Below are 25,010 nucleotides of genomic sequence, written 5' to 3'. Positions count from 1 at the left end.
TCACCTCTTATTATTCCCTTTGTTCCCCCTTAAGGCTGGGGGCGACACAGGAACAAAGCTGGAGTTGATCAGATCTAGAGGCTCAGAGGAAGAGGGCTCCAGAGCTGAACCCAGATCTCTGAGGAGGGGGTGCTGCGAGGCTGATGCTGGGGGTGCCCCTGAAAGCTGGAGGCTGGAACCCACTGCTGATGCCAGGATGAAGGGCAATTACCAGAGTAGCACAGACAGAACAAGAGGCAAACAGGAAGGAACAAGTCTCTTTTCTCCGCCTTACAGACTCTCTCCTGTGTCCTGATTGGTGGAGCCTAACAGGAAGCCAGCTGACAAAGGAAAAATGTAGTTTGCAGAGTGCCAGCCCCAGGATCCAAAGCAGAGCAGGGAAGGGTGGGCTTGGAGCTTACTAACCAGCACCTGGGCACACCCCTCTAAACAGTGACAAGACACAATTTTCCTCTGTACAAAAACTCTCTTCCCATCAGTCAGGGTATCCTTCTGAGTGAGCCATAGGTCCCTCTGAAGGCAATATTAATTATTCATTTCTCTAATTCAATCATAGTGCCACCTGAATATTCTACAGCCTAAAGACTAAACTGCTGAGTTGACCACACAATCTTAATAGAAAATAAAAAGGCGAAAGGAGGCATTCGCTTCTTCCCATTTGCTCTCTGTTCCCACCAATGTCAGTGCGGCACGAGGCCCTAATCCTGGCAGCAAGAGCTGTCTCTGGTCTCCAGCTTCTGGCCTCTCAGTGCTCCTCCAACCAACTCTGCTGGGCCCCACAGGAACTAACAGCAGAGGGTATCTGTCCTCCAAGTGTTCGGTTTCGATGGCCCCAGCCTCCCCGACCCAGGCGGTGGTGATGGCTTTGTGTTATCTTTGTGTTCCCCCAGTGTGCTTTTTTGGCTTTTTTCAGTCCAACACCTATTTGATCAACTTCCTATATTAAATTCTCTCTGTTGAAATACCCAGTATGGTTTCTCTTCCTGACTGACATAAAGAATTAAAGGGAACAAAGTGAACTGCTTACTCTGTATTGTTTGAAAAACTTTACCAGAATATATTCATTTATCAGACATGTAACTTAAAGCTTTCAAAAAAGAGACGGATCAACATGCACTGATATGGAAAGATGTCCACCATCTGCTAAGGGGGAAAAAAAAATAAAGCTGCAAAACATTAAGCATAGCAAGGTCTCATTTTTATTAAAAAGGATATGCATTTGCTTGTGTACCCACAGCAAATGCCAGTAGAAACACACCACGCACCAAATGATCAGTTTTTATTCTGTGGGGAGTATAATGAAATGGGGAAAGGATCACTTTCCTTTTACTTCACACACTCCTGTAATTCTGTTTGTTCTTAAGCATGCACACAATACTTTTAGATAAGTATGTGTATAAATACACACCTACACTCTAACCCACACATAAAAACACTACCTTGGAGAACCCCAGAGGTATTAACAGTGCTTCTCAACCAGGGTTAATTTCTGTCCCTGTCCCACTCCCAAAGCGGTGGGAATCAGGCGACACCTGGAGACATTTATGACTGTCACAACAGGGTTGGGGAGGTGCTTCTGGCATCTAGTGAGGAGACACCAGGGATGCTGCTAAACATCCTCTAATGCAAAGGACAGCTCCAAAACTAATAAGGACCCAGCCCAATACGTCAACAGTGCCAAGGCTGAGAAACTTTGCTCTATAACCTGGCTAGTGTTACCACCGCACGGTCAGAGTAGACATACTCCACGTCTAATGCTGTGGACAGTCACATGTTTGCCAGAATTTTGCAAGGGGCACTTGGATGGGAAGCTTTACTTTTAGGTTTGGAGGACTTGCTTTCAAAAAAAAAAAAAAAAAGATTTTTTACTATATATATATATATATATATATATATATATATATATATATATATATATACACATCTATTTTCAAATAGCTAACACACACATATGATTAAAGCATAAAGAGTACAAAAACACAGTGAAAAATAAGCCTCCTTTCCACCCTGGCCCCAGCCAGCAATCCCTTTTGAAGGCAACTACTGTCATCAGCTTCTTTTATGTTTTCCAAAAGTATTCTAAGCACACAGAAGCACAAGTATATGTCTGGCCTCTTCCTCTTCCCTCACCCACCCCCACCCCAAGTGACAGCACAGTCTGTATACTGCTTTGTACCTTTTTTCACTTAAATATCATGGAGATCACTCCATTTCAGCACGTATAAATCTGTCTCATTCTTTTGAAAAGCTAAACAGTATATAATATGGTCCATTGAAAGATACTGAGGTGCTTTCCAATATTTTGCTACTATTGAAAACACTGCATGAAATAATTTTGTACATACAGGCTTTTGGGCAATACATTCAAGAAAAGCTGAGTAAATTCCTAGCAGAATTGCTGGATCATATGGTATACGCCTTTTAAACACTGGTGGAGGATTTTGAGTAATACAATAACAAAAATACAATAGGGAAATGAGTTATTCAGAGCTCTATTTAGATGCTTTAATAATTAGCTTGATATTCCAGATGCACAGCATATACTCTGTATGTTAATCATAAAATAGACTGGTCACAGGAAGCACCTAGAAGCAGGTAGTTCCTTTTATGACTTTGCTCTTAACCTTGGGGAGCCAGGGCAATAGAAACTATAAGGGTAAAAAGACAGACAATAACAAGTATCGGTGAGGGAGCAGAGAAACTGATACACTCATGCATTGCTGGTGGGAATGTAAAGTGGTGCAGCCACTTTGGAAAACAGTTTGCCAGTTGTTTAAAATGTTAAACAGAGTTATCATATGATCCAACAATTCCACTCCTATGTATATACTTAAGAGAACTGAAAACATCTGTCCACATAAAAACCTGTACACAAATGTTCATAGCAGTATTATTCATAATATGCAAAAAGTGGAAAAAATCCAAATGTCCATCAATTAATTAATGGATAAACAAAATACAGTATATCCATACAAAAGAATATTATTCAGCCATAAAAAGGAATGAACTACTGGTAAGTGCTATAACATGAACAAACGTTGAAAACATTATGCTAAGTAAAAGCCAGTCACAAAAGACCACATACTGATTCCAATTACATGAAATGTCCAGAACAGGCAAATGCATAGATACAGAAAGTAAACAGTGATTGTCAAGGGTGAGGAGTGAGCGGGTAGAGGGCAGAATGGGAGTGACTGCCAAAGGGTATGGGGTTTCTTTCTTGGGTAATGAAAATGCTCTGAAATTAGTGACAGTTGCACAATTCTGAATATAATAAAAACCACTGAACTGTACACTTTAAAAGTATATTCTATGGTAAGTGAATTCTATGGTTTGTGAATTATGTCTCAATTAAAAAAAAAAAGAAGGATGTAAAGGATATATGGAAAGTATCTTACATACTGTAGCTACTCATTAAAAGTTAGCCCCCTCTGGAAAGAGGTAAACTGAAACTCAGGGTAATCTAAGATGTTTTAGGTGGAACAGCATATTTTCAACAGAACTTAGTGTTCATTTTATTTGTTCATTTGTTTGTTTAAATATATAATTCAGTGGTATTTAGCGTATTCACAATGTTGTACGCTGGTTCATTCTTAGTTTGTTAGAACCTAAAGATCAGTCTGTTAACAAATCTGTTGAACATCTACCCCATTCTGAGTCATTTCTAGGTGCTCTGGAGAGTAAAGAGAAGGGAAGAATAGTTCTCATCTTCAAAAAACCTAAACCATTCTTAGGAAGATAAGAATGCAGTGAAGGAAGCCACCACTATACAGTGGACTTTCAGAGACAGCAAGAAATGATCTTTATGAAGAAACAAGCCTTCTAGATCAAGGTTTTCCCCAGTATTTAATAGATTCAGAAAACTCCGATTTTCATAGATTAAAAAAAGATCAAGAAACGAGTTAAAAACAGATTGAATATTTTTTTTAAAACCCCCCAAACAAAACTACACGGTCACAAAAATGATTCAAAAAGTAACATTAAATATCAAAGCCAGTCATTCACCATGAGTGTTTATGACAGTCTAAGAGTCCTAACACTGAGCGAGCACCACACTCTTCCTTTTTTCAGACAGGGCCATGTCCCATGTGTCTTTCTATCTCCCAGCGAGCTGGTGCAGAGCCTTGCACGAGGTGAAAAGAATGACCGAACATCATCACCCTTAAGCACAAGCAGACACAGGAAAGGGCCTGCTACACTCAGGCAGAATCTCCTACCGCTTGTCTGAAACAAGTGTCACATTATTGGAATCTATTTCTTCACTCCTACATCAAATTACTACTTAACACTAGATAATTCTATAATGGGAACAGATGAAAACTCAAAATATAAATAGGAAGGAGACAATATAGCACAGTGGTTAGGAGCACAGGCTCTGGAGTGAGACCAGGTTTGGGAATTATCAGCTATGTGACTTTGTGCGAGTACCCTGACTTTTCCAAGTCGGCTTCCTCATCTGTAAGATGGAATGCAACTACCCAACAGGAGCACCTTACAACAGGCTCTTGTGAGAATTAAAGGGCATTTCTGGGGGGTTTACTATGTGCCACAAAAAAAGGTTAGCTGGCATTATGAGACTGGGAACGCTCGAAAATCACAGCGCTCTAAAAGAGAGGTCCTGTTCCCCATCCCCATTGTCTTTGTCTTCTTTGCAAAGGTCTTTGGGCCCAACAGAACCTGGAACAGACCAGAGCAGACCAGGCAGGCAATAACCCTTTGTTGAATGGCCCAATGAATTAGGATACAGACGCATGGCAGGACTGGGAGACAATGAACAAAAACCACAACCTTTGGAAGGTTTTCCAAAGTTCAGTTGGACACTGTCTTCAGGAATGCTGGCTGTACCTGGAGCCTTGTTATTTGATAAGCCCAGGAGTTTGTTCTAAACTACATGAGGGTACAATTACCTCAAACCTCACTGTCTACATTGTCATGTGAATTCACACTATGAGTCTAAACAGGTTTTTGCTTACCATTTAGAGGGATTAAACAGCATCAGAAGAGGTTCAAATATATAAACTGAAACTGGTCAAAAAAGAATAGCCACATTTCAGAAAATATACCATTGGTGAGCTTTTTCCGTGATAAGGCTAATATTTTTTAAAAGGAGGCACAGTGAATTTACGACATTGACATTTATAGCGGTAGCTCGACGCTTACTCTTGGAGGCCCAATTATCATCCCTGTCCATCTTGTAAGTGTCATGTCTTCGTCATCTTCTAGACCCCAGCTAACTGTGCCATCTCCTACTCCTTTCTGGCCTTCTTCGAGTTCTTCCAACAGTCGGAAATTGCGAGGGACTTTTACTCCTAAAATAAATGGAAAGAAATTCAAGATACTAGCAACTCCAGGGGAACTTGTAAGCCTAGAGCTAGCTGCTCATCATCACTAGGTCAGAATAAAGATGCTTATGTGCTAAAAACTGCTGTAAGTTGTCGTACCTCAAGCTTGCTGCTTACGAAGCTATCTGTATTGACCAGCACAACCAGAAGGAAGGGGCACGTGGTTTGTTACAGGTTAAGTGACGACTACACCAGGGCTAGATGACCGAACCTAGAAAGACACCCCACCCCCATCCCTGGAGCTTTGACGAACTTCATAAAGGGTTTACAAGCCGAAATGTTGATTAATTTGGGCCCACTAGTTTGAGATGAAAACTAAAGTGCTAACAGAAGTGCCTTGGAAGAAAAGAGGCTATTTCTTTTGTTTTGTTCTTATTCTACATTTCTGAGTCCAAGGGCGTGCTCATTTGTTGGAACGACTCTCAAACTACCTTAGGAGGAACAGACGCCCTGGCCCTATCGTGTAACAGCAGTGTCCTCTTGGTCAACTCAGAGTCAACAGAAGGCAGCAAGGATGAAAAACTGCAAATATTTAAGTCATAGTTTAGTTTCTCTCTTGTGAAAAAGCTAAGAGGGTAGCCAGTTCTCTGCTTTACCTGTTTCCAAAAATCCCAAAGCCTGACAAGTAGCTCATGGAAGCAAGCACATAAACGCATCTCACAGGTTCATGCCACTGTACCTAAGTTCAGGCTGAGGCTTGCACCGCTTCTGGGTGTCTTCCAGAACAAAGTCTAGGTACTGGGGCCCAGATGGGGATGTTATTCTCCCAACCAGTCCTGCCTACCTCTCCCCCCACTCACCTCTTCCCCTGGCATTTAGATTATTCCTCAGGAAAAAACTCAGGATCCAGGCAAGTTACAAGCTTTCTTTACTGAGCCTCCAACTGGCCAGACTCTCAGAGCCAAGCAGCACTTAACATATGATTATGAAGAAAGACCCACTGGAGGGACTCAAGACTGTGGGAGGTGTTCTCTGTATATCTCAGTATTTCCCAAAGCGTGGAACACATGTTACTATTAATTCAACTGGAATAAATACCTGAGGAAATCAGGCACTTTTCTAGGCACCGGGAAATAAGCTGTGAACAAAACAAAAATGCCTGCCCTCATGGAGCTTACATTCTAGAAGGAAACAAATACAAATTATGCAAGTTATGTAGTATGACAGATGGTGGTGTTCTGGAGCAGAGAGTACTGGTGGGGGGAGTTACAATTTTAAATAGGGAACATGACTTATCGGCAGCTGAGGGGAGAGTCTTCCAGTCAGAGGAAACAGCAGGTGCAAAGGCCCTGAAGTACGACCTTGCCCAGAGTGTCAAAGAACAGCAAAGATGCCAAATGAGCTAAAACCAAGTTAGTGAGATGGAAGAACAGTAGGAAATTAGGGACTCCAACTGTTAAAAAGCCACTGGAGTTTTGAATAGAGGAATGACAGGATTTTGACTTGTTTTTAACAGGATCCCTCTGGCTGCTCTATGAAGAGTACAGTGAAGGGAGCTAGGGCAGAAACAGCTAGAAGGCTATTGTAATAATCCCAGCAAAAGATCATAGGTGTTAACAGTGAAGGAACAGGGTGATAGCAGTGAAGGTGGTGAGAAGTAGCACAGTTTTAGATATTTCAGAGGTCTGAGCTGGTAAGATTTCCTGTCAGATTGCCTATGAAGTGTGAGAGAAAGAGAAGTCAACTATGGCTCCCAGGCTTTTTTTCAGGTGGTACATGAGTGAACACTTCATTTTACAGTCATGTATTTATTTTTAAGAATAACTTATTTAGGGCAAGTAATGTTAAACTAATTTCCCCTTTATGATTATGTTAAAATTTCCCTTTTAAAATAAACATAAGCAAAAGAGTCAGCCGACTGAAGAAAAATATTAAATAGCACAGATGGTACTTGAAAGGAAACAGGAAAAATCTGAAAGCATACTTGAATGGTCCGTTTGGAAAACACTGGCATTTTTTATCCACAGAAGAGCCAACTGGATTATTCATTTATACTGGATTAAGTCTCCTCCGGCAAACGCGAAACTGAAGGCTGTCTGTGACATTATAAGCAAAAAACCAGACAATTCAATGCCTTCTGTTTAGAAAGAGTTAAATCTTTAATAATCCTAACTAATTTGGCTTAGGAGAGAAAAAATCACTGTGCATTACTACTGCTGTTACTATTGGTTACTTTATAAGCCTGCACTAGTAAAAATGAATATCCAAATAGCACAGAATTGTACTGACAGGAAGACTGATAAATATCTGAGGTACTTGTTCACAGATGGTGTAATGGGCTGAACTGTGTCTCCTCAAGTTCATATGTTGAAGACCTAAGTGCCAGCATCTCAGAATGTGACTATATTTGGAAACAGAGCCTTTAAAGAGGTGATTAAGTTAAAATGAGGCCATTAGGGTGGGCCCTAATCCAATTTGACCGGTGTCCTTACTAGAAGAGGAAACTTAGATGCACAAGGAAACGACAGGTATGCACATTTGTATGGAGTAAAGACCATGTGAGGACCCAGTGAGAAGGCAACCACCTGCAAGCCAAAAGAAATCAAACCTGCTGATACCTTGATCTTGGACTTCTAGCCTCCAGAATTCTGAATTTCCATTGTTTAAGCTACCCAATCTGTGGTATTCTGTTATGGCAGCCCTAGTAAACTAATATAGATGCTAAGTAACATCTTAAGAAACCTGGATAGATGGTGACAGCAGTTATCTCTAGGTGCAAGGATTATGGGTGGTTCCAACCCCCCCTTTCCATATTTTCTGATTTTTTTAAAAACCACGATTGTGACTTACTTCCCTCTGTATGACAGACTCTAGGTCCATCCATACCTCACTACAAATAACTCAATTTCATTTCTTTTTATGGCTGAGTAATATTCCATTGTATATATGTACCACATCTTCTTTATCCATTCATCTGTTGATGGACACTTAGGTTGCTTCCATGTCCTGGCTATTGTAAATAGAGCTGCAATGAACACTGTGGTACATGACTCTTTTTGAATTATAGTTTTCTCTGAGTATATGCCCAGTAGTGGGATTGCTGGGTCGTATGGTAGTTCTATTTTTAGTTTTTTAAGGAACCTCCATACTGTTCTCCATAGTGGCTGTTATCAATTTACATTCCCACCAACAGTGCAAGAGGGTTCCCTTATCTCCACACCCTCTCCAGCATTTATTGTTTGTAGATTTTTTGATGATGGCCATTCTGACCAGTGTGAGATGATATCTCATTGTAGTTTTGATTTGCATTTCTCTAATGATTGTTGAGCATTCTTTCATGTGTTTGTTGGCAATCTGTATATCTTCTTTGGAGAAATTTCTATTTCGGTCTTCTGCCTGTTTTTGGATTGGGTTGTTAGAGTATGTCATACAGAGTGAAGCAAGTCAGAAAGAGAAAAACAAATATTGTATGCCAACACATATATATGGAATCTAAGAAAAAAAAAAAGGTCATGAAGAACCTAGGGGCAAGACGGGAATAAAGACGCAGACCTACTAGAGAATGGACTTGAGGATACGGGGAGGGGGAAGGGTAAGCTGGGACGAAGTGAGAGAGTGGCATGGACATATATACACTACCAAACGTAAAATAGATAGCTAGTGGGAAGCAGCCGCATAGCACAGGGAGATCAGCTCGGTGCTTTGTGACCACCTAGAGGGGTGGGATAGGGAGGGTGGGAGGGAGGGAGACCCAAGAGGGAAGAGATATGGGGCTATATATATATGTATAACTGATTCACTTTATTATAAAGCAGAAACTAACACACCATTGTAAAGCAATTATACTCCAATAAAGATGTTAAAAAAAAACAAAACAAAAAAAACACCACGATTGTGTCATTTGATCAACAAAACACTTAGGAACCATGTCAACCAAACTGCACTTGCTATTCGTTTTGCCTGGAACACTCTTCCCCAGATAAGTTACATCAGTCATGCTTCCTAACCTTCTCTAGGGCTTCAGTTATATGACAACTGATTGAAATAAGGATCAAGGATTCTCTGAGAGTGGGAATCTCACTTCACAGTATTCCCTAAGTGACTAACTTTAAGTAGTCTGTGTTCTTTAGTGTTACCAAAACTTGTTCAAGTCAAATGATCAACAGCAAAGTACAATAGCTCCCATGGCTAAGCCCTTCACTCTTGAATGAAGTTATACATGTGACCTCTATTTCAAGTTGCTCTCTTTGGCAAGATAAAAAAATGTGCTTTTTTTTCTTTTCTTTTTTTGTCTTTTTTTGCTGCTCCTCGGTTTGCAGGATCTTAGTTCCCCAACCAGGGATTGAACCCGGGGTCCCAGCAGTGAAAGCGCCAAGTCCTAACCACTGAACCGCCAGGGAATTCCCCCAAATGTGCTATTTTTTGTGATAGATCTTTAAATCAGGTTGGATTATTTCAGGTGTAACTGTTCCTCTTTTAAACTTTAGCAAAGAACATCCTTATAGGTGGAAATGTTTCCTCTTCATCTAACAACCAGGTCTGATTAGGAAATCTTTTTTTTTTTTTTTTAATTTTTTGGCCACGCTTCGCGGCATGTGGGATCATAGTTTCCCGACTAGGCAACGAACCCGCGCCCCCTGCACTGGAAGCACAGAGTCTTAACTGCTGCACCGCCAGGGAAGTCCCCCTGATTAGGAAATCTTAATCCAAATATCACAAGCTCATTGCTATTAGTTTCAAATCAGGTAGTGAATTCAAGTTATATCTTTCTGATGCTTGATTTTTTTACTTCTGAAGTAGGGGAAAATATTATATTAGTAATGAATCTTGCACTTCCAACAGGTATTTCCATTGGATTAGACATTTAATTACTTAAAAACAAAGCATGCAAAGCTCATATACACAACTGAACAACAACAAAAAATGAGTCACTTAAACTTATTTTAGGTTAGTATTTGGAACAGTAAATGAGCACCACAGAGGACAAAGTCAGCTTTTTGTTGTTACTTCCGTACTGACATTACAGGATGATTCAATTTGATTCAATTATAAAACAGGCAACAAAACAGCTTAATAAATGAAATACTCTGGATTGGCCAGCATCTATTAGGCAGTCTAGAAATATTCCAAGCAGGAGTTGGGATATACATATGAATACCAGAATAATTGTACTATATATTGATTAATTATGATAAGCATTTATTCCATTTGAATCGCAGTTCTCAGCTTTTTTGGTCTCAAGACCCTTTTACACTCTTAAAAATTATTGAAGACTTCAAAGAGCCTTTGTTTATGTGGGTTATAACTATTGATATTGACCAAATTAGAAAATTAAAACTGAGAAATTATAAAAATATTTAATTCATTTACAACTAACCACAACCAACCATTATGTGTTAAGATAAATAACATATAACTATATTTTTCAAAGAACAAAATTAAACTAGTGAGGAGACTGGTATGGCTTTGCAGATTTCTTTAATGTCTGGCTCAAAACAACAGGAAGTGTTAAGAACTGAGGTGAGCTGGAGAATACACGTCCTGTCTAAAGGGGACAGTCACTCCTCTGCTCTGGCCAAATGTCTGTGGGTCAGATTCTGCTTATGGGACACCACTTTGCAACATCCGAGGTCACCTAATTGTTCTCAAAAATCCCTTTGAGCCCTAATATCCTAGGTTTAGCTCAGAGGATATTTTAAACCCTCTGAGGGTAAGGGTAAGGAAAGGTTGATAAACGTTGTAACCTGGCATTGGGCAGTTAAGTACTCAGTTAACCTTTATTTAGCAAAATGTCGAAGAATTTAAGTCCACGAAGTGGATAGCTTTTATTTTTTTCATTTTATTTAAAAAAATTATTTATTTATTTGTTTGTTTGTTTATTTATTATTATTTTTGGCTGCATTGGGTCTTTGTTGCTGCATGCCGGCTTTCTCTAGTTGTGGCGAGCGGGGGCTACTCTTTGTTGCGGTGTGCGGGTTTCTCATTGCGGTGGCTTCTCTTGTTGCGGAGCATGGGCTCTAGGCACACAGGCTTCAGTAGTTGCGGCACACAGGTTCAGTAGTTGTGGCGCATGGGCTTAGTTGCTCCATGGCATGTGGGATCTTCCTGGACCAGGGATCGAACCCGTGTCCCCTGCACTGTCAGGCAGATTCTTAACCACTGCGCCACCAGGGAAGTCCCTGGATAGCTTTTAAAGAGGACTGTTACTTTTAAATTCATTTTTCCTAAGCCATAAACTTTTATTTTCACTCAAAAATTGATTAAAAGCGAAGTCTGGGGAATAACTACAGCTAGCAGAAATCAGGAACTGCAAAAATTTACAAATTATGCAGTGATTCATTTAGCTTTTTTTGATATTTAAATAGAAGTGGCTGATTAGCACCTGGTTAGCTGGTATACTGAACTCTATCTAGTAAGGAACCATCTGGTTAGCTGGTATACTGAACTCTATCTAGTAAGGAACCATCTAGGGTTCACCATGTTTAATGTGTGTAAAACTGAGCTCATTTCACCTTTACAACCAAAATCCACACATTTCAGGACTGCAATTTTTTAAAATGTTAGCTATGCTTGTTACCTGTTTGTCAAAATTTCCCTACCCATAAATTTGTTAGTAATATATATGTACACACACTTTCTTTCAGTACAATAATTATCAAACACTTATCCAACACCATGCTAGACCTTATTGGGGATATGAAAGAAATAAAAACAGGAGCCTCCCAATCAGAGTATAAAGTCTCACTATGGAAACAAGATACACATACAAAGTTCAATAAAACAAAACAGTATTAGAACGTATGAGAGAAATATAATCACAGGACGTTTCTTAATCTTTGAGGGGTCATATACCCCTCTGAATTTTATGAAAGCTAAAGAGGTGGGGCCATGTTACTAAGAGGACTTTATCCTGAGGGTAATTAGTGGGGAGCTGCAAAAGGCTCTGAGCAGGGCAAGAGATAAGGCAAATCTCCCAGGTAATGTTCAGGATGGGCTGAAGGATTAGAGGCCAGGTTAGGGATGTGTTACTACCAACATCTCAGGATACAAAGCCAGAAGCATTTGCTTAGAGCAAATACTTGTGACAACGGCACAAGTTATCGAACTTCTTATAAGCTGAGGTAGGTGGGATGTTAAAAGAGATTTAAGGCAGCACATATTAATTTGTATGACTGGGGTGATGGTTCCCATTTTTATAAAAAAAAATTAAAACAACTGGCCTTTACATGGTAGTCTTTAGATAAATATTCGTTGAAAAATTAAAAAATTGAGCAAAGGATAAAAAGGTATGCACACTCCATTTTATAAAAGATAAACACAAAGTCAACCCATGCTTCCCCGTATGTGTATACTCACATAAACAATCTTTAGATGCCACGGAAGTAGAATCACAAACGTAAGGATACCTGGTTGACCACTCTATTATTTTTTTTTTTAAAGATTTTTTTTTTTTTGGACGTGGACCATTTTAAAAGTCTTTATTGAATTTGTTACTATACTGCTTCTGTTTTATGTTTTGGTTTTTTTGCCGCGAGGCATGTGGGATCTTAGCTCTCCCTGCACTGGAAGGCGAAGTCTCAACCACTGGACCGCCAGGGAAGTCCCGACCACTCTATTTTAAAAAGGCTGGTCAGAGTAATGGCGAAGTTACCTCCCACAAATGAGAATCAGAGTATAATTTAGAGAAAATTCTATAATCTCTCAGCAGAGGGTTAAGACCAGGAACCTAGGCTCAAATCCACGCTCTGCAACTTTCCAGCAATCTAGCTGGGTGACTACGCCAAGTTACCCATGACCCTCAGCGTGACAGGGATCCCGATACTCCTTGCCTCTACAAGTGGTGAGGAAGAACCAATGAGGTAAAACCTATAAAAGCACTTTGTGTAATACCTGGGACAGAGATTGAATCCCTTCATCGGCACTGTACTATCCATCGTAGTATAAAAAACAAAAACCCTCACTTGATCCCATATCCCCTTCTAGCTACCATCTCATTTCTTTGTTCATTTTTAGCAAAAAATCTCAAAAGGGCTGTCTAGACCCCTTGTTTGCAATGCTTCACTCTACTTGCACCTACTCCAATCAGGCTTTTCTAGCTAGTCACTCTCCCAAACTGCTCTTGTCAGGGGCACCAAGCAGCACCCTCTAGCCAAATCCTGTGGTCAATTCTCAGTCCCAACCTCAAGTTCCTGGAGCTCCCAGCAGCACCCATAACTCCCTCCTGTAACTCTCTTCCCTTAGCCTCAGGCTCTCTTGATACCTCACTAGTTGATCGGCCTCACTTCCTTGACCTCCAAACACTGGCTGCCAGGCCTCAGGGCACAGTCTACTGACCGCTGCTTTCCTGTCTACTCCCCAAGTGATTTTACCCAGACCAAGGAAGCTTAATAACTCTCCAATTTATATTTCCAACTAACTGCCTTCTACACATCTCCGTTTATATGCCTCATAGGCCTCTCCAACTTAAAACAATTCCAAACAAAACTCCCTTGCACTCCTCAAAAAACAAAAAGTACCCACTCTTCGATCTCAGTATATAGCACAAACAGATTTCTCTGGCTAGAAATCTTGGAGTTATGATAAGAAATCTTTCTCTTACACCCCGTATCTAACCCAATTCCAAATATATCCCAAATACAATCATCTTCACCATTCCCACTGCAACCACTGTTAAGTTAGATCCCATCACTCCCCTTCTCAAAGTCCTCCACTGGCTTTCCCTTACAACTAGCATCCAAACTCCTTACCTCGCCTACAGAGCCCTACCTGTTTCTCCAACATCATTTCCTGCCACCCTTTCCCTTGCTCCTCACCCTCCTTCAGCCATACCATCCTTTTTGAAGTTCCTGAATAGGCAACCTGACTTTGCTTTTGCACTTGATGTTCCCTCACCCCAGAATTCTCTGTCCTCGAGCTGCGAATGGCTGGCTGGCTCCCTTATTCTTCATCTAAGCTCCAACTTCCCATTCCCTTATCTTGCTTTATTTTTCTTCACAGCATCATTACCACTTGACATTTTCAGTGTATTCTCTTGCACTTCATTAGTTGTTTACTGTCTGTCTCTCCCATGTGAACATAAACTCCCTGAGAGTAAAACTTCGTCTGTTTTGTTCACTGCTGAATTTCCAATACGTCAAAGAGTGCTTTGCCAAAGCATGTACTCAAATGCTTGCTGAATGAATGAACGGGTGGCCGGGTGTTAGCTAGGGATGTTATTTCAGAATGAATAATGCTCAATGTCACAAAATTCTAACTCTGGTTTATTTCTGGAAATACAGCAGGGAAACATTCATAGCACTATTAAAAGGGAGTCTAATATTATAAGATTATCAAAGGGGCTTAGTATGGATTTCAAATAGCCCAAGAAAAGTTATACATTAAATTTTGAATATGATGATCTTAAGAAGAAACACAAATCTTCAATTCGGAGCTGGGCAGTCTGCGGAGGTCCTCTTAGAGCCCCCTTACCCCCAACCCCATGCTCCTTTACCTTCACACAATGTCTGTGCTGTACCTTTTCCTTTTCTTTAAATTTCATTTTCTTTCTTTTTTTGTTGTCTGACTCACTCTTGGAGCTTCTCAAGTTAGAGTTGTGACTCATTCAATTCTACCTCCCCAGAATCTGGTATGCTACCTGGCATGTCATGGTACTCAATAAATGTTTCCTGATTGAAGAAAAGGCAGTACCTCTTCCTTTCCTACTGTAACCTCTCATATGGTCTACTGTGGCCAAAATACTGGACACTGATCCATATAACTGAGATACCTAAGGTTCTTTGTTTTGAGATAATTAAAATTTGATAAGTAATTTTTTAATGAAGTGTGATCAAGACTTTTAGAGAAACTTTTTTGTAATGAGGGAAAACTGGTTTTTTTCCCCAAACCACACAAGTCAAGGATTCTTCATTACAAATTGAACTTTGTTTCATAAAATATATATGAAAGCATGTTACTGATATTTCAAACCATTTAGAAACTGCATACAAAGTTAATACATCAATATTTTCTACAAAGCAAGAGCATTTAACTCCAAATGACCCTTGTTCTAGAACCTCAGGGGCTACCCCAGGGACATAAATCCAAATATTGGTGGAGTTCAGAGCTCCGGCTGACCTTGTGAGTGTATCAGTCACAGGGAGGACTTCATTCCATCCCAAATGGAGAGAATAAGCTCAAAATCATGATACGTTAAACAAAAGACTTCAGTGAATATATTAAAAATTAAATCCATATATGTCAAAAACCAGAAGCATAACAGATCAGAAAAACTCAGTGATACTCTAACGTATTTTCTTCCTATGGTACTTTAATCCACTGAATCAAGCTAAATTTCAAGATTCCTAAAATTTGTGTGTTAATCTGACACCTAAAAGGCAGCTGAAGGAACAGCTTCAAGAGGCAATATAGAGGATGTAAAAATGGGCTCTTGTTAATCTTAATAAACTATAACTATTAAAAGGTTAACTATGAAAATGTTAAGATAACTCTACCAAGGTGCTAAAATAACGCAGTAACACAAGATTTTTAAAAAGAAAACATTTGTTCCTGTTACTTCAGAATTCTTCTTTCCAGAAGGATTTTTCCTGGATTTGTGTCAGTATCAAAAGTCAGCCAGTTTCTCTCCTGGCTAAATATAAACTGAAAAGTCAGCAGCTGCAGGATATTACAAAGAAAATATGACAACCAAGTTAAAAAAGTATGTATATTTGATAGGGTTTTACACCATGTCCTAGTAAAACATTTAATGCAGTAATTTGAAACACAGCAACATATTAAAATATTTGTGGTACAAAAAGGATTTTGAAGCCCTTTAAAACATCTTTTTGGGAAAAACATTGCCACAAAGCAGCGGCTATTACAGCATGCCAATCTTGGAAAACCCTGGCCTGGCCTCGGTCTTGATTTAAAATGGCAGAGCCTCACAGGTTTCTCCTGGAAAGAAAGCTGCTAGTTGAAACTGGTTTGGTTGCCCATTCAGGGAAGACAGTGAACTAAGCTAGGAGTCTGGTGCTGCTACCATTCTGAAAATAAGGAGGCCTGGAAGGTGATGCACCTGGATTAAACGTTCTTGAAAAGTGGGCATAAAGTCAGGGGCAGGTAACTTTTGTTTCTGAGCAACTGGCAAGTGCAGTGCAGTCTGAGTGCCTGGTTAGGGCCTGTCCAGAGGAGCATATTTCTTCTCTCCTATACAACAATGATTCTCCAAGTATGGTCCCCAGACCTGCAGCCTACACATCACCTGGGAACTGGCTAGAAATGTAAATTCTCAGGCCACACACCAGAACACTACACTACATTACACCATAGAACTATCGAATCTGAAACTGAGGGTGGAGCCCAGCAATCTAACAAGCCCCCCGGGTGATGCTAATGTATACTAGTTTGAGAATCACTGATCTAGGGGAAGAAAGAGCGGCAATCTATCATTCTTTACAGTCCAGACAATGTGACAAAAAACAGCTGGTGACAAGATGCAAGACCCTGTGTTTCTCTGCTGCTAGGGTGACCAAGGTCAAAGATCAAATTTTCTCTGAAAGGGGTGGAGACAAAGAATAAGGTGTGGTAAGTGTCTCAGGACAGTCAGGGAAGGAGAGAAAGAGTTAATTCTATGCTAAAGTCCCTCTATAAATGCCAACTAATCAGGACAAGAGCTTTCCTTTTTGAAAAGCTGAACAGGCACTTTTGCTTCTGCCCTGTCTCCAAATATGTCAAATTTATATATTTGGCTACATCAAGATGAAACCCTGGATTAATTCACTGCAACATTCAATATTTATTGAGCACCTACTCTATGTCAGGGACTATGTGGGTGCTAGGGACATAGCAGAGAACAAGACAGAATCCTGCCCTACTGGAAAGGCACAGAAAATGTGGAAAAACAAACAAGAAACCTTCAGATAAGGTTAAGCACTTTAGAACAGAACAGAGATGTGGTAATGAGTGAGAAGACTATATTGAAAGGGGTGGGCAGGGATGGACTTTCTGGAGAGCTGAGACCTGAAGAAGGAGAAGCAGGCAGTCACAGGCAGGCAGAGCATTCCTAAAAGGGGAAGAGCAAGAGTATAGGTGTGCATATCACGTGAGCTCAGGGGTAGGCAAGGCCAAGACCATGGAAGCCCCTGTGGGCCATGGAAAAGAGATGGATTTTATTCTAAGTGCAGCAGGAAGGGCTTTCTGCAGAGAGTGGCAGTTTCTGTCTTCTTGTCTGTAAAAAACCATTCTGCCTCCTCTATAGAGAATGGATTAGAAAAGGGCAAGACTGGAAGCAGGAGGCTTTTGCAGTCTTTTAGGCAAGAGAAAGGTGGTACTGGTAGGACAAGAACGACAATAATGCCGATGGAGAGCAGGAGGATTTGGCATCTATTGTGGGGTTACACCTACTGAACTTGTACGGGGTGAACGTGACAATGAAGAAAGAATCATACTTGGTGTCATTAGTATCCACCCATGAAAGAACTAATCCAACAAGGCAGGAATGTCAACAGACCTGCCAATGGCTGAAGGAACTCGAGATGCCTAGCTGGAGAACAGGCAAGGGGGGCTGGAAAAATGCTAATATGGCCAAGGGCATATGTCGTGTAGCAGAGCTGTCCCAGTTCTGTACCCTGGTTTGCAAGTCACTGGCTCTGAGCTTCAGGCAAGTCATTTCTCCTCTCTGGGCCTCAGTTTCCTCACCTTCACAATAGATACCTGCTTCAAAGCATTGCTGTCAGAAACGAGATGATGTATTTAATACAGTGTCTACCCATAGTTAAGCCTTAGAAGTGCAGCTTAAAAAGAAGTCTAAAGGGCTTGCATGTCAATGAAGACAAGGACTGACTTTGTACATGACATGAGGGGGCCCTAAGCCCAACAAGTGTTGAGTTATTGAGTGTCAAGTATAAGCAAGAGCAAGAAGTGGCCTTCACTCTCAGTAGACAGCACACTACCCAGAATGGGTAAAATGTGGCCAGGGATGCTATAAAAAGAGTTCCTGCTACAGGTGGCAGACTCTTCTCATTAAAGCCTGTTCTCTCATCAAGATTAAACATGCCAAGACTGAGGAAGAGCACATGCCTGAATCCATGCCTTTCCATTTCCTTCCTAAGGCACTGGAGCAGGTTGGGGAAGGAAGTGGAGTCAAAACCCCCTGGGCTCTAATCTTAGTGTCACCACTCCTCAGCCAGCCACCAATCTCCCTCAGGAATATTGGGGGGCCAATACTTCCCCTGGTGAGCTCACTAGGTTGTGGAGAGTTGGATGAGATGACATAGCAGGTTAAATCGAAGTACTAGGAAACCTCTAAACCACTATACAGAATATAAAAGTAACAGTGTTAACATCTCTACTTCTCCAAATGTGCTGCTCTATACTTCCCTGGGGCCTTTCAGAATTAAAGAGAGGATTCCTGGGACTTCCCTGGTGGCGCAGTGGTTAAGAAACCGCCTGCCAATGCAGGGGACACGGATTCGATCCCTGGTCCGGGAAGATCCCACATGCTGCGGAGTTACTAAGCCCGTGAGCCACAACTACTGAGCCTGCACTCTAGAGCCTGTGAGCTGCAACTACTGAGCCCGCATGCTGCAACTACTGAGCCCGCATGCTGCAACTACTGAAGCCCGTGCGCCTAGAGCCCTTGCTCTGCAACGAGAGAAGCCATCGCAATGAGAAGCCCGAGCATTGCAACTAGAGAAAGCCCGCACGCAGCAACAAAGACCCAACGCAGCCAAAAATAAATAAATAAATAAAGGTGTCTACTCTTTAAAAAAAAAGAAAGAAAGAAAGAAAGAAAGGATTTCTGACTTTACATTTTCTATTCTACATTTATCAAACTACTGTAGAGCTACACTTCAGGTGAGAGGGAGGGAGGGAGCAAGAGAATATGGTGGGGGGAAGAGGGTGGTTTTAAAGTTATTGTGAAAGGGAAAATCATGATCATCAAATTGACCCTGGCAATCCATAAGAGGAACAATAGATTGTAGTGGCCCAACAAAGCGTTTCCCCTCCATCACTAGAGCAGACTGCTGTTCCTTCAGCTGAGTACAACATGAAGAAGTTCTCTTGAAAGCAGGGCCCATGTTGTACAGAAGGCACTTAGCTACAACCGGCACAACAAGATGCTCACACGGTGAGACACACGGGAACGAGACCAGCTAAGAGACTACAGGTTCTCATCTGCCAGCTCCAGCTCTTTCTAGGCAACTCCCTTGAATGGAATGGAAGACTACGTAACCTCCACTGCCCATTTGGTTAAATGTTCGTAAGAGGAGTGAGTGTATGTGGCCACTCCAACGTATGCAAATTTAAAATGTAAAGGGCTTACTTTGCTGGCACTCCGTTTCTGGTTTACTGTCAGGGCAGCCTGTGGGATGCTGGGTGAGAGGAAAGATCTGGCAGCCAAGGGATACTCTTTGAGGCCCTGCAATCCTGGCCAAGGCAGGAGGAAGTCACCTGTCACAACACGAGCATCCTGAGGATTCCAGTGGGTTTTCCACAGTTCCACCCTCTAAGATCTATGAGGAAATCACACACTGCAGAAGCAAAGGAGGTGGGAAGCTGTTGTCACCAAGTGTTGAAAGCAGTGACCACAAAAAACTAAGTTCAGCCCTTACAGGAACTCAAAGGCTTCACAGCTGTTTCCTGGCAACCAGGGGCAAAGATTAATCAAGAGGTTTGTTCTAAACCTGTCTAAGGAAGGCCTCAGGGCCCCTGACCACACCTGAAAGACTTCTCAGGGTTAGAAAGCAGAGAGGCCTGTACACTCATTTTAGTTTAGCCCAAATATGATCTTTCTGCTCCCTCCCTTAGCACTCTGCACTCCTCTCACTGCCTGGGAGCACTGGTCAGATCTTGTCATTCCTCTCTTTTTAAGACCCTCATTCATTCATTCAACACACATTTACTGAACGTCTACTTCAGACCAGGTACTTGTTCAATGGCTTTCTTCCACACTGAATAAAATCCAAACTCACCTCTCTCCAACTCATCTCTTTAACAAGCCTCCCTTGCACACGGTGGCCTTTAGCTTGTTCTTTCAACATGCCAAGCTCAGTCCTGCCACAGGGCCTTTCCACTCAGTCTCCCCGTCCCCTGCCTGTGACACACACTGTTGGCTCCTTCCATCATTTGTCTCAGTTCAAATACCCCCTCTTGGAGAAGCTTTCCCTGACCACCTCTCCAGATACTACATCACACAATTTCCTTCATAGCGTTTACTGTTATCTGAAATCTTAATTATTTACTCCTTTAATGGGCTTCTCCCTGACTTGAATAGAAGCTCCTCAAGGACAGGGGCCATGTCCATCTTGTTCACTATTCACAGTGGGACACAGCAAATTCTTAATAAATACCTGCTGAATAAACAGACAAAGGAGTTCTGGGAAGCCCATCTGAAGGCACCTCAAAACCTCTTCCATGTTATCTAAACCATGCCAAGTGCTCTTGTACGCCACTAGACAGCAGCTGACGATGGTTTATCTGACCATCACAGCATTTATGAAGCACTCTTCAACTGGCAGGGCTTCAAGAAGTTAGAATTAAGGAGCTGTTAAACCGGATTATAGGTAGCCAATCTCAAGTGATTGCCAAGGGGCTGAGCTGCGAAGCCACCACAACGCTGGCTGCTGCAGGCACAGTGTACCCCCTGTTTGGAGCAACCTGGCAGGGGTGTTATTCTCGTGAGATGTTTCCCACAGCAGTCTGGCCTGACTCAGCCTCTCTCTTCTGAGAATGTCTGTGGCAGTCTCTTGGTAAATGAACTGACTCAGCACTGTTCCAACTGAAACCAACCCTAGGAAAAAGATGTGTGGTTTCCTCATCCTCCAGGAAGACCCCACTGCTTTCAGTGTAAAAGGCAGCTTGGGGTAGGTGACTTCAGTCAGATCCCCTACTTCCAATTCCTTCTATTCCCACTCTAACAATCAAACAAAGATGGCCCCTTGGGATACTGGAGGAGTAACATCCTGGAAAGACAGAACCCCCTCACCCTGCTCGCTTTGGGTCACCAACCCTCTCCTAACAGCGCTGCTGCAGCCTTAAACAGCTGCAGGATTTCAGTACCCAGGCAGGTGGTCCTGTTCGTTTCCTCCATCAGACGTCACCCACTGTCACCTCATCTGGGAGGACTTCACTGGCCAATTTCACTGCCAGGCACCTCAGGGGACACCCTCCTCACCAAAACGGGGACACTCTGTTACTCCCAAATTCTGCACGTCCAGAATCTGACCCTCTGGCCTCATCAGCCCCTCTGCGGGACCTTCCCCAGACAATCATCACCCTGCCTCTTCCAGAAGGCCATCTGAGTCCATCCCCTGATGACCAGCTGTGAGTGTTAGCTCTGAAACAGATCCTTCAGGCTTTGATCCTCTGGTGCATCTCAGGAACACAGAGCAGTGAATCCAGTCTCAAAATCTATGCTCCTTCCCTTCAGCTACCAGGGCCTGGAAGAACTCCCCCTGGCCCACAGTGTAGCCCCCTCCTTCCCTCTTGCACCTCAGCTTTCTTCTCCAGTCACCCAAGACTTCCCATTTTATTTGTTCCTCTCCCCATAACCCATCCAGCCACTGGGGAACTTCTGAGCTGAACTCCCATATGTTACCAACACCCGAAGGAGTGGGAGAGAGACAGTCTCCGTAAAACAGACACTCCTAGGGTACGCTCCCCTCACCCAACAAAGGAGATTTTTCTTCTCTAAAAAGAACATCTCTGAAACCTGACCTTTTCCCACTCTCACCCACTGCATGGGGCTCCCTTCCCCAGACAGACACCTCCAGGGCTCCCAACTCATCTGTTCTTCACCCAGTATCGCAAGCTTCCACTAACCGCCCTACTCGGAGCTTGCCTCCTAAAACCTAACACCTATCCCCTCAACTAGGGGCCTGGTAACGACGGGGTCATTTCACTTTCAGCTGCTCCAACCAAATCCCTCTGGAATCTGAGAAATCCCTTTCCCCTTCTCACGTATCCTATGGAGATGTCCTTCATCCCCCCCAAAAGCAGCCACCCCAAGACTCCCCCTTTCTAATCAACATAAAAATTTCCTCACCTAACCCAATCCCCCAAACTAACACTGGAGCCCTGCCCTTTATCAATGGGGGATCCTCTCAGTCACCCCTCAGGATGCTGTTTTCTTCCTTCATCCATCCTGAGGGGCTTCTCCGAAGTCCCCGCCAAACGGACATCCCAAGGCTCCTCCCCCCACCCGGACACCCATCACCCAAATAAAGGACTTCCATCCATTTTGGGGCGCCTCCTCGTTCTCTAGGGAACCCCTCGATCTCCCCTAAAGAGCCGCCAGCCCCGGTCTCCTCGGGAGTGCCTCTGGGCTCGCCCCTCACCCGCTCTGGCCGCTCCGCAGCGCCGCGGGACCCGGCCCTTCCTCTCAGCAGGGCCCTCACGCCGCCCGGGGGAGACTCTGGGCCTCGCCGCGCCGCCCACAGGCCCCACAGGCCCCTCAGGCCCCCGCCCGTGCTTCCGGCCACCGCCTGCTCCTCCTCCCCACTCAGGCCGCCTGGGTCGCCGCCACGGGGCCCAGGGGACAGAGGCATCGCAGAGGCCCTAGCCCCGCAGCAAGGGCCTTCGCGGGTCCCCGGCCCCCGGCCCGAGCCCATGCCCCCTCGGCCGGCCGGGTTCGGCGCCCCCGCTCACCCGAGCCCGTGGTGGCTGCCATCTTGCGTCGCTGTCGCTCAAAGGCCGGCCCCTTCTTCACCCCCCACCCGTTCTCCGGGCTCTTCTGCGCATGCGTGTGCGCACACGCAGACGCCTCTGCTGACGCCCGCTCCGCAGACTGCGCGACCCGTTGCCGGGAAGGTATTTTTTCCTGCCCTTTTAGAGAGAGGAAATGTTTGCGTGCGTGAGGGCCCAGCAACCTGCAAGGCCCTCCAGGCTCTGGTGCGAGGGAGGTATTGAGGTGCTTGGTGGGGAGGGCAAGGGTGATCAGACTTGGAAGGGTGTGACTGTGAAAGAAAAAGAAAAGAAAGCTTTAAAAAAGCGCCTATTGTCACAACCTATAATGGAATATAATCTGCAAGAAAACCCCACCAAAAAACAAAAACCTAAATCACTATGCTGTACACCTGAAACTAACACAATATTGTAAGTCAACTATACGTCAATAAATATAAATAAATAAATAGATACAAGTTTATAATATTTTTAAAAAGCACCTATTTTGCCTGGGGCATTTTCCTATCTAGTTGGATCCTCACAACAACATCCCTACCAGGTCGGGATTAAAGTGAAAAATGAAGGCGAGAGGTGTTAAACCATTTATCTAAACTCAGCTGTTAAATGACTGAGTCAGAATTTGAACCCAGGCCAGATGTCTTGCTTCCAAGATCGATGCTCCCGGGCCAGAAGGGGCTTGTAGAAGGGCAGCTAAATGATTTGGGGCATTAAGGTGGCAGGGAAAGCATTCAGTCATTCATTCATTCGTTCACTCTTTCACTCAATCCATTCATTCCATCGAACAAATATTTACTAAGCATCTACTATGTGCCAGACGCTGTCATAGGTGCTGGGGATGGATATACATCCCTGAAGAAGCAAGCTCCTGCTCTCATGGGCTTAGATTTTAGTCGGAGACAGGAAGCAAATAAACAAATAGGGAAAAACATAACTATAAATAGGATAGAGAGTAAACCAGAGAAGAAGTGGTCAGGGAGGGCCTCCTATGGAAGTCACGTTTCAACAGCGACCTGAATGATGAGAAGGAGGTAGAGGGAATGGCATGTGCAAAGGCCCTGGAAACATATACTTGCAAATGTTAAATCCAAGAAGTGACTCCTCCTCTATGACAAATGGTCTGAGAAGCTCTTATATGGATATGGAAACAGGCTGAGAGAGGTGAAAGGATTGCCTCAAGGCAACACAGCTAAACATTGGCTGAGAAAGGACCAGGACTTTCAGTACAGAGGAACAAGGAAGCTGGAAGCCTTCACCCAGTGCATCCAATTCATCACTTGTTCTGACAGAATGCCTCCTAAGCATCTCTCTACTCCATCCACTTGTCTCTTACTTGGATGATCCCAGCAGCTTCCATTCTTGCCCCCATGTTCCATTCACCTAAAACTTTCAGTATCTCCCCATTCCCATGCGATAAAATACAGACTCTACAAATTGACCACAGAATTATCATCCAACAATGACAATCAGCAGATTGAAAGGGGGCCTCGTATGACCTTGCTGGGACAACAACCAGGAATCTCCAGGGCAAACCAAGGTGGTTAGCCACCCTACCCACAATGCCCTGCACCTAGGCCAGGACTAGGATGGGGCCAGTGAGGGGTCTAGGGCGCCAAATTTAAGGAGGCTTTCACTCTCCGATCCAGGCTCTGCACTTGCACCACCCTTCAAATGCGTGCCTCCCTAAAATCTGCACCCTGGGTGCCTCACTTTCCCCCTTCCCTGGCACTGCCTGCACCTCTGAGACTTGCTGTACCTCTCCAGTTACACTGGCCCTTTTCAAGCCTCTGGAACACATGTCCTCTCCCTCCTCACGGCCATTGCCTGTGCTGTTCCCAGTCATTGCCCCCTCAGGGAAACTTTCCTTGATTTCTCCCACCAGGTCAAATTCAGCCATAACTGACGCTCCAAGTGCCACATGCGTCTTCTTCCCAGCACTGGCCACATGCAATCATCTTGACATTATTCCATGTATCACGTGATTCAAGTTTACCTTGAAGAGCACAGAAAATATTTGCCCTAGACTTTGGGTCACTGTAAAAAGTCATATAGCAAGTGGGAAACATT

At 43.2% G+C, this 25,010-nt stretch overlaps 1 protein-coding gene across 4 annotated transcripts in view; it reads right to left on the bottom strand.

Annotated features, from left to right (window-relative positions):
* Positions 1–23,034, bottom strand: part of UBE2V1 (ubiquitin conjugating enzyme E2 V1) — a 30,841-nt gene extending 7,807 nt beyond the window's left edge. The window contains exons 1-3 of one of the 4 annotated variants that reach the window (XM_036824862.1): positions 22,908–22,967; positions 19,585–19,792; positions 5,161–5,309 (exon numbers count right to left, since the gene is read on the bottom strand). In XM_036824862.1, coding sequence (XP_036680757.1) covers positions 5,161–5,205 — 45 coding nt within the window. In that variant the 5' untranslated portion in view covers positions 5,206–5,309; positions 19,585–19,792; positions 22,908–22,967. Of the gene's footprint in view, positions 1–5,160; positions 5,310–19,584; positions 19,793–22,597; positions 22,692–22,907 lie in introns of those variants that run through there. The other 3 variants (XM_036824864.1, XM_036824861.1, XM_036824863.1) reach the window with 3 other exon arrangements.
* Positions 23,035–25,010: the final 1,976 nt, after the last annotated feature.

Source organism: Balaenoptera musculus, chromosome 15 (genome assembly GCF_009873245.2).
Source record: "Balaenoptera musculus isolate JJ_BM4_2016_0621 chromosome 15, mBalMus1.pri.v3, whole genome shotgun sequence".
Classification (NCBI taxonomy): Eukaryota; Metazoa; Chordata; class Mammalia; order Artiodactyla; family Balaenopteridae; genus Balaenoptera; species Balaenoptera musculus.
This window is presented reverse-complemented; position numbering and strand designations above follow the sequence as displayed.